Source organism: Leuciscus leuciscus, assembly GCF_965113295.1.
Source record: "Leuciscus leuciscus genome assembly, chromosome: 7".
NCBI classification, from domain to species: Eukaryota; Metazoa; Chordata; class Actinopteri; order Cypriniformes; family Leuciscidae; genus Leuciscus; species Leuciscus leuciscus.
The window spans coordinates 23,499,848-23,509,236 of NC_138731.1; the positions used below are offsets into that span (position 1 = coordinate 23,499,848).

At 36.2% G+C, this 9,389-nt stretch overlaps 1 protein-coding gene across 1 annotated transcript; it reads left to right on the top strand.

The window, feature by feature from the left end:
* The first annotated feature begins 1 nt into the window (after position 1).
* hnmt (histamine N-methyltransferase) lies at positions 2 to 9,055 on the top strand. The gene is made up of 7 exons (XM_082175130.1): positions 2 to 73; positions 4,438 to 4,586; positions 4,735 to 4,787; positions 4,897 to 5,004; positions 5,119 to 5,249; positions 5,364 to 5,457; positions 7,245 to 9,055. The coding sequence occupies exons 2-7, from the start codon at positions 4,441 to 4,443 to the stop codon at positions 7,598 to 7,600; spliced, it is 888 nt and encodes a 295-aa protein (XP_082031256.1). The 5' UTR covers positions 2 to 73; positions 4,438 to 4,440; the 3' UTR covers positions 7,601 to 9,055.
* Positions 9,056 to 9,389: the final 334 nt, after the last annotated feature.

Sequence of the window (9,389 nt, forward strand, 5' to 3'; positions counted from 1 at the left end):
TCTGGATGTGCCACGGCCCAGCCAGCGTTCCACTGCTCACTGGCAGTGTGAAAAATAACGGATAGAAGTGAAGGTAAGCTGCTGCACACTTCTGCTTTCTCCGTGTTATTATTAGACCACTGATGCATATGCGGCTGCGCACATCCAGTGTCAGTCACCTAAAGTTAGAAATAATGATACAGTTGTAAAAATGGGAGCGAGTCAATGAACCTGCTGAAGAACAATAAATCTCATCATGCTAATCTGAATGTGATTTACAGGACAGTCGATGTTATATGGCTGAGATTATACTGTCTGACGCTTAACTAATAGCCTAGTCTCCATTCATAAATGCAACATATTTTTGTGTGACTTTTTATTCGTGCCATCGATTTGAGATTATACATATTTCACTGCAATTCATATTGTAAGCATAACAATTGAGACTGAACTACTTTACATTATATTATTTCTTATTATTTTTGTCCCCTTTTGTTTAATAATTTCATATTAGGACAGTGATGACAATAATTACTTAGAACAGTGATGAAAATTAAATAAACAGTGCTTGTCAGGTGTGTTGATCTAACAGCAGTTAGATGGGTCAATGACGTGACGCTCATTTTTTGTGTCCATAATGGTTTAATTCAATTTAATAGGGTTACAATTTCTAAATAAAATGGCAAATTACTTGCATACATTCTCTTTTTTAATTTTTAATTCATTTTAAGAGAATATTTGGGGGATGATTGCAAAAAATGTCTATGTGGTGTAACCGTCAAAACTTTGTACCAAATAATTGATCTTGTTTTAAAAAGGTGATATTCTCATAAAACACCATAACAGCTAGTTTGGCATAATCTTACATTAGAACTATTTAACAGTAAATAAAAGTAAATGGAACACCATTGTTCTGAATATTATAATTAATTTGGGGAATCAAGTCAAATTCCTGAAGTGTCAAGGTGGTGTAACCACCATTCAAGGAATCATTTTATTAATATTGTGTAAGAAGACGATGTGACAGGAAAATTATATCACTGAGACGGACCCTCGGTGAAACTAACTGCTGCATGGAGATAATTTGACAATTTTAGGGTATGGCAAGGTATTCTTAAGTATGTCAAATGGTATGACCCTGGGAATACATTGATAATTCATCATTATTATAAAAATTATTATTAACTTTAAAAATTACTTTTTAAATATTACCACCAAGGCCACATAATTACATAGGTGTAATAACGCGGTGTGTTAGGAGGGAAACAAAATAAGGATAGCTCGCAGGTTAAGTATTAGGCCAGACAGACTCACGGGCGATTCACTCGCACTTTATTGCCAAATCAAACTCGTTCAACTGTGTCTACCACACGCTCCACCTTCCACAGCGCCACTCAATAAAACAAAATAAGACAGAATAATGAGCATCAACACAGAAATTACCCGCATACATGGTTGTTCGAGACGCACGGCACATACAATACCATACAGAGTCCAGCCAGTTCAACACTGAGCGCGCAGCTCTTAAAGGGGCCACACTTATTTCCACTCGTTACTGTGTCCATGATAATGCCTGTCAAATTTGATTTTAAACTGAAATGTCAAATGGTGTAACCGGTTACACCTATTGACTCCTGTCCTGTACAAACCTTTCTGTTAGGGGCAAATCTAATCAAATATCACTAGTTTATGATGCTGATTAAAATGTAATATAAACTAACATACTATTTGGAACTCTTTTCAATTGTTCAATGTAACCAATGTAACCTCAATGGTTCTTGTGGAAGCTCAAACATGCGAGAAGAATTAACCTCATTGGTTCTCGCTGAAGCTCAAATGTGCTGCGTAACACGAGCATGAACCTCACTGGTTCTTGCTGAACCTCAAACGTGCTGCGTAACACGAGATTGAACCTCATTGGTTCTTGCTGAAGCTCAAATGTGCTGCGTAACACGAGCATGAACCTCATTGGTTCTTGCTGAAGCTTAAACATGCTGTGTAACACGAGAATGAACCTCATCAGCTCTTTTCGGGTTTTTTTTTTTAGCATTGACAAACTTGAACTTGTTGACTGTCATGCTTGATTTTTCAGTCACAATTTCTTCAACAAACAATGGCCTTTGACTCTAGAAGCAACATGGTCAGGTGGTGTAACTGGTTTTTGTCAATTGGCGTAACCAGTATTTTTCATAAAAATATAATTATATACAGGAAAATGAATGTGGAATAAAATGTAATAATCTAGTTTAGTGTAATGACATGGTTTTTAACAATAATTTGTCAAAGATTATTTAGAAAACAGTTGTTTTCAGCATGTGTCCTGCCAAATATTGCAAAAACACATTAAAAATTACATTTAGAGATAACTCTAATACAATCTATTTTTGTGTGATATATTAAAATGAAGTATTTATTTATATATGTACACTTACATGCTATCTAGGTGGATAAAATATTTAATATTTCTCATTCTTTGGCAGTTACACCATTTGACACATGGTGTCATGTTAAAAATATTTAATATTTCTCATTCTTTGGCAGTTACACCATTTGACACATGGTGACAAATGGTACATTCAGTCTTAACTTTTGTAAAAAAAAAAAAAAAAAATGGTGCAAATCAACATAAATACACTATGTACATTTTAACATACCTGATGCATGCTTTTAAAACAAGTTTTTACAAGATTTTAAAATGTCTCATCTTGACAAACCTTATTTGTCACTGACCCAGATACAGATTAGGTAGATTAGGTACAGAAATTGAATAAAGTAGCCTAATCAAATATAAATAAACACTGCATAATCTTTAAATTAAATATAGATGAATCAGAGTTGCGACGGTTCCTGCCACTTGAAAACAAAGAATGACGGCTGCTGCGGATGGAGAACAGCGGTCTTTCGAATCGGCTTTGGCCGCAACTCTGGAGGACTTGGAGTTAAGTTTTTCTTTGAGAAAAGAACAAAGAACTGCACTTAAGTCATTCTTAAAAAAAGGAAGATGTGTTCGTAGTTTTGTCGGCCAGATTTAAAAGTTGAATCTATCAACTGACGTTAGCTCCTCTGTTGGGAAAACGCTCTGGTTGGTTGAAGCGCTGTCCTATTGCGTGCAGAGGGAATTTGAAAGATAGCCGTTTATCCCGCCCATCGGATTGACCGTGTCTATGGTGAGTTGCCAGACTAAACATCTTGATGTACGTCTGGCTTGCCAGGCTACAAGAAGACGTGAACTGAAGCTTAATTCAGTAATCACGTGCTGTCAGACACACCTTTCTGGGTGTGTGCTACAAATGTGCAGTTTGCGCAGACAAAACTTCTTACACAGCATGCACGAGTTATCTTTCACGTCTTCTTGCGCTTGAATGTTTAAATTGGCAAGGGTTAAAAACACATGCAAATGATAGCTAAACTTTCAGCACTGTTCCTATCGAGACAGTTACAGTTCTGTCAACGAGCCCTTCATGTGCTCCCTCTTTCTTTCACAGTGTATGTTAGAGAAAGTGACAGGGGGCTCTCTCAGCCAAGCGATGGTGTGTAAAGCCAAAGTCCCTTTCAAGGAAAGTCTGTTCACTCGGCGGCCATATTTGCAACGCCTCTGGGCAGCTATTTCGGGCATCCAAGACCAAGTCCTATCTATTTGAATGGGGGAATATTGAAATCTCAAAAACCGCTTGCCAAACTCACAGTTAAAAAACATATTTAACATCAGCAACAAAATCTGACATGAACTGTCCCATAAATGTTGTTTCTAATGCTCAAATAGCGTTAAAAAGACTTATTTTTCAGGCTAGACGAGCCAATGCGCATGTGCAGTCCTAAGCGCGAGTCTCAGGTTTTTACAGCAACCGGAGCTTTTAACGGCAGCTGCAGTGATGCAAAGACTTTATTAATCAGACTTCATTCATTAATACTCTTTTACGCGGGACGTAGGCCTGTTCCGTCATATTGCAGTATGCATATGCAGTAATAGGAGTGAACCAGTCCTTGGTAAAGCTCAGCAAGCAATGAAATGGTACAGTATGCTCTAAACTTATTTTTTGCCTCTAACTTAATTACAATTAATGACCATTTTTAGCCTCTCGTGAAATTAAGTCGCACATGTGAGTGATTTACTCACCTAAAATAAAACATACAAAATTACTGATGTCATTCTAAACCTGTACATTCTGCATAACATTAAAGAATATATTTTATAGTGCTTACCATTGACTTCCATTTTATGGATAAACAAAAAAGCAAAAAAAAAAACCTTTATATTTATGAATTTGGCAGACACTTTTATCCAAAGTGACTTACATTGCATTCAAGGTACACATTTGATTAGTTCTTGCTTTCCCTGGGAATCGAACCCATGATATTGTCATTGCTAGAACTTCTCAAAATATATTTTTCTTTGTTTCATTGTTGGGTGATTCAGAATCCATTTTATCATTCTAAAACACCAGTTCTATGTTTCAGCCAATGAAAACCATGGCAGCTCCATTCAGATCACTTGTGGAAGATTATCCGAGATACCTCAAATCATTCGAGCTCTTTCTGGAGCGCTCATCAGAGCACCAGTGCATGCAGGACTTCATTCATAATACACTACCAGACATACTGGCAAGGTGCTTTATCATTCTTGATAAATGTCATATTTTATTCATTTAGCCTGTCCCTAGCTTTGTAATACAGAATGTGCCATCAGATTTAACAATGACATGATATAATAATATGATCTTGCCCTTATTATATTCTCTCTCGCTCTCTCTGCAGCATTGGAGGGGGAAGACCCATTCTCAATGTAATAGGAGTAGGGAGTGGAGCAGGTACACTTTTAATAATAACTAAATTATTAACATTCTGTTTATATCATCATTTCATATATCAGATTTGAATAAGAGAGTTCTCAGTCAATCATATTCATCTCATTTCCAGGTGAGATTGATCTAGAGATGTTCACTCAGCTACACCTGAAACATCCACATGTCAAAATCAACAATGAAGTGGTGGAACCAAGCAATGACATGCTTCACAAGTATAAAGGTACCAAACATTTTATTGCTGCTCATTTAGGTTAATCATATTATATGCTTTTACTAACTGTCCCTGTAAATGGCTATTTGTGCTGTTTTTCTTTCTTTAATTCTTTCTATTCAGTTCGGGTATCAACCACTCCAGGTCTTGATCACATTAACTTTGCGTGGAACAAGATGACAGCGTCTGAGTTTGAAAAACACTGGCAAGAGAAAAACTCTGGGAAAAAGATGGACTTCATTCACATGATACAGGTTTTTACTTTTTCATTCATTTTATCGACTTTAATTATAGTTATATTAATAAGGTCTTTTCATCAAAGATGTTTTGTTATGTTTTTAGAATATTAATATCAATCTGCTCAACAGATGCTGTACTATGTCAAAGATCCAGAGGCCACTGTTTCATTTTTTCGGAGTCTTCTAGAAAAAGATGGGAAACTCTTGATCATTCTGGTGTCAGGTACAGTTAGGGTTGGGAATGGAAAATCGATTCTAATTCTGGAATGGGATACTTAAGGTCAGGTATCGGATACTTATCGATTTCTGTGTGCGTGTTTTAATATGGTTTTAAACCATTCAAGCGCAAAAGAACTCGGCACTCGCCGAGTAAAGTTATCTCTACTTTACACACATTCAGAGCGTGCGCTAGGGGTGAAACGGTACACAAAACTGACGGTTCGGTACGTACCTCGGTTTTGAAGTCACGGTTCTGGCTGTCATTTTCATGACAGATTTATTCAAACATACATTAAATAATCAAGACATCACTAAAAGGGTAAGTAAAATATAATGAATATACAGTATAGGCTAATATAGTGCATATATTTAGCAAAAGAGTTTATTTCTCTGCGAATTAAAAAGCTGTGGACACTGAATGACTTGCCTAATATGCTGCGTGACATTGTTTACAAGATGTTTCATACATACCTTCATATGTTCATTCATGTTTATTCCGTATCTAGTAGTGAATAGGAAGAGATGATCGCGTTCACTTGCGCTCTGCGCTGCCGCTTAAACTGAGGCGCCTATACAGTGATCTGTCACACCACATCAAATCATTATTTAAATTTCGTGATAAAATGGACCGAATTTGAAAGATGACACTTTGTTTCTTATCGAAAGTAACAAAACGCAGAGCTTATTACAATTACTGGTGGTTAGGATAATGCTGTATTCGTCGTGTACACATAAGACATGAGATCCAATTTGGCCAAGGCAGCAGGGGGCGGGGCGTGTTCGGTACGCCATGGGAGTATCGCGATACATATCGTGGGTGGTGTATCGCAGTTTTTCGGTTCGGTTTGAATATCGTTACACCACTAGCGTGTCCACAAAAAGCCATCTCTCATATTGTCCATGAATACTGAATTAAGTTCTCTTTTGTGTCTTCTTGCACTCAAATGGACAAATACACACAAAATGATGTAAGAATATCTTCGTAAACATAGTTATGTCTTAAGTGAACGTAAATAGTTGAGAGAAAGAAAACTCATGTGTAACAGTTTAATGGATCCATGCATTAGGACTTAAAGTGACAAAAGAAAGAGAAAATCACTTATCGATCTTGACTGAATAACGTTTGTATCTTTAATAAGGATATATATGCTATATATATCATTTATAAAAAGAAAACTATAAAGTTTTATTTTACATTTGATTTCCATTTCTGAACTTTGTTCAGTTGGATTTATTTGTGCTTTTGCTAAATTGTTCATTTGTTCTTATTGTATACTGTATACTTGTCTTCAATAATGTTTGAAATTGATATTAGTTAGTCTATATTAGTTAGTTGTCCTTTAGGCTATTGATTTTTGTTCATGGTATTCAGCTGCAACAGAATGTTTTGCAAAAAGACAGAATAAATCATTTTGATATCTAAATGTTTGACTTTTTTCCATATTTTAATCGGAACGGTGATCGGATATGAATCGGAATCGATAAGCAGAATCGGAACTGGAATTGGAACCACTAAAATTCAAACGATACCCATCCTTGAGTTCAGTAGATGCTCTGAGGTCAAAATTTTGCTTTAACTCAACTATGATCAGATTCAGAGAAAACGGAAATCAAATCAATATAAATTCAATCAAAATCCATTGTTTGTGTATGTAATGGGTTTCACATTTGTAGGGCAGTACAGTATGGTCTAAAAGTCTGTAACCACAAGTTAATTTTTTTCCTCCTGTTTTTTATTTCTGTTCTGTTTAAGGATAAAAATGACCCTAGTTTTGCTTCTGCTCTCCATAGGCGAGAGTGGATGGGGCAAATTATGGACGACCTTTAAACAACAGCTCTGTAACACTGAGATCAGCCAGTGTGTCACTACAGGAGATATAAAGACTTTCTTCGATTCTGAGGGCATCCCCTACCATAACCATGAGCTTCTGTCCCAGATGGACATCACAGAGTGCTTCACTGAGGGAGACCCGGTGGGAGAACTGCTGCTGGATTTCCTTACTGAGGTGATAGAGTTCAGTAAGAATGCTCCTGAAGACCTGAAGAAAGGAGTGCTGGACTTACTGAGACATCCTGACTGCAGTAAAGAGGTGGATGGCAGGATCATTTTCAACAACAACCTGGGAGTATTAGTGGTTGAGCCGTAGATATAAAGCAGTAGCTTTATATCTCACCTCCACGAGGCCTTTGCAGTTAATATTCAGTCTAATACAGTGGTTCTGAACTTTTTTTGTCTCCAAGGCCCCTGACTGTCCTCAACAATATTGAAAGGGCACATGAATTTTTCAGTTATTTATGATTTACTGGATAAGGATTAAGGACGAGGATTTGGTAACACTTTATTTTACAGTGTCCTTGTTACATATGTTACATGTACTTACCATAGTATTAACAGTAAATGATGCATAATTACATGCAACTAACCCTCAACAAAATCCTAATCCTACCCTAACCCTATAGTAAGTACATGTAGTTGCTTAATATTACTCAGTACTTAAATATATAATTACACTAACAATGACACCTTAAAATAAAGTGTAACCAAGGATTTTTACTCAATTTTAAAATTTCGACCTCATATTTAACTGGCTGCGGCATAACTAGAAAAAATATATAATTATTAAAAATGTCTATCAAGTTGTATGATTTGATTAATTTATATAATTTTTCCAGGTCTAGAAATCACACTTTTAAAATGAGTCTACTGCATATATCTAGGTTTTCTCGATTTTTTTTTTTTAGTAATGTCTTATTTTAAATCATTTAAAGTAATTTTGAGGCCTCCTTTGGAAGTTTGGTCTGGTTGAGAATCACTGGTCTAATGGAAGTACAAAATATCTGTATTTTCACATTTTTAGAAATAATCTGTTTCTATACTGATTTCAACAGAGATAATGAAAAAAGTAACAGTAGCATATATTTGTAATGCTTTTATTAAACTACTGTCTCCTCATTCTAGGCACCTGCTGTTCTAAAGAATGTTGTAATATTGTGTCAATGATATTGTTTGGGTGAAAAAACAGGAAAAGGAAAACCATAGAGAACAATGCATAGTTTAGCCTGCATCAACATCAAACAAAGCTGTTTAAATGAAGGCCCGTGTAGGTGACAGGCGGTTCATATTCATAAAGAGACCTTGTTGCACAAACTCCAGTATGAGTAACTCTGCTGCTCATGCAAGTTTCACAAAGCATGTACAAAGTACAACCTTTGTATATTGACTTATTAACTCATAGGGTCAAAGAGTTTATGATTTTTCTACAACAGCCTTTATGATGAAAGAGATGAGATTGTATTGTTTGGTGACTAGTTGTGTTGTTGTGACCTTATACCTCATTTAGGTTTGGAGAGATGTTTAATGCCTAACCAGACAGGACAAAGGTTGTATAAATCTATATTTTCAAGGTTAAAGATACATGCACTTGGAACTTCTACTACAGGTATGTTTTATTTGGATACTGCCTGCAATTGGCCTGCCTTCACTTTGTGTTTACTTAAAGTATTATTCTAAAGTAACTTGAATATTGTCTTGTGTCTGCCAATATTTCAGTATTTCTGTCCCACATGACCACAAAATATCATATTAAACAGATGTGAATAACCTTTAAGTGTCAAATTAAACCATATACTGTACCAAAAAATCCTTTTAAAAACATCACTGCTCATTGAGACATGTGTCTCTGATGAAATTCAGCCATGCTGTAATACAAAGGTAGAAGTTAAGACAAGCCTGCCTTGAAAATGTCAGGATCAGACGTTACAGCTTTGAATCTGGAGAGGTGTGTGTGTGTGTGTGTGTGTGTGTGTGTGTGTGTGTGTGTGTGTGTGTGTGTGTGTGTGTGTGTGTGTGTGTGTGTGTGTGTGTGTGTGTGTGTGTGTGTGTGTGTGTGTGTGTGTGTGTGTGTGTGTGTGTGTGTGTGTGTGTGTGTGTGTGTG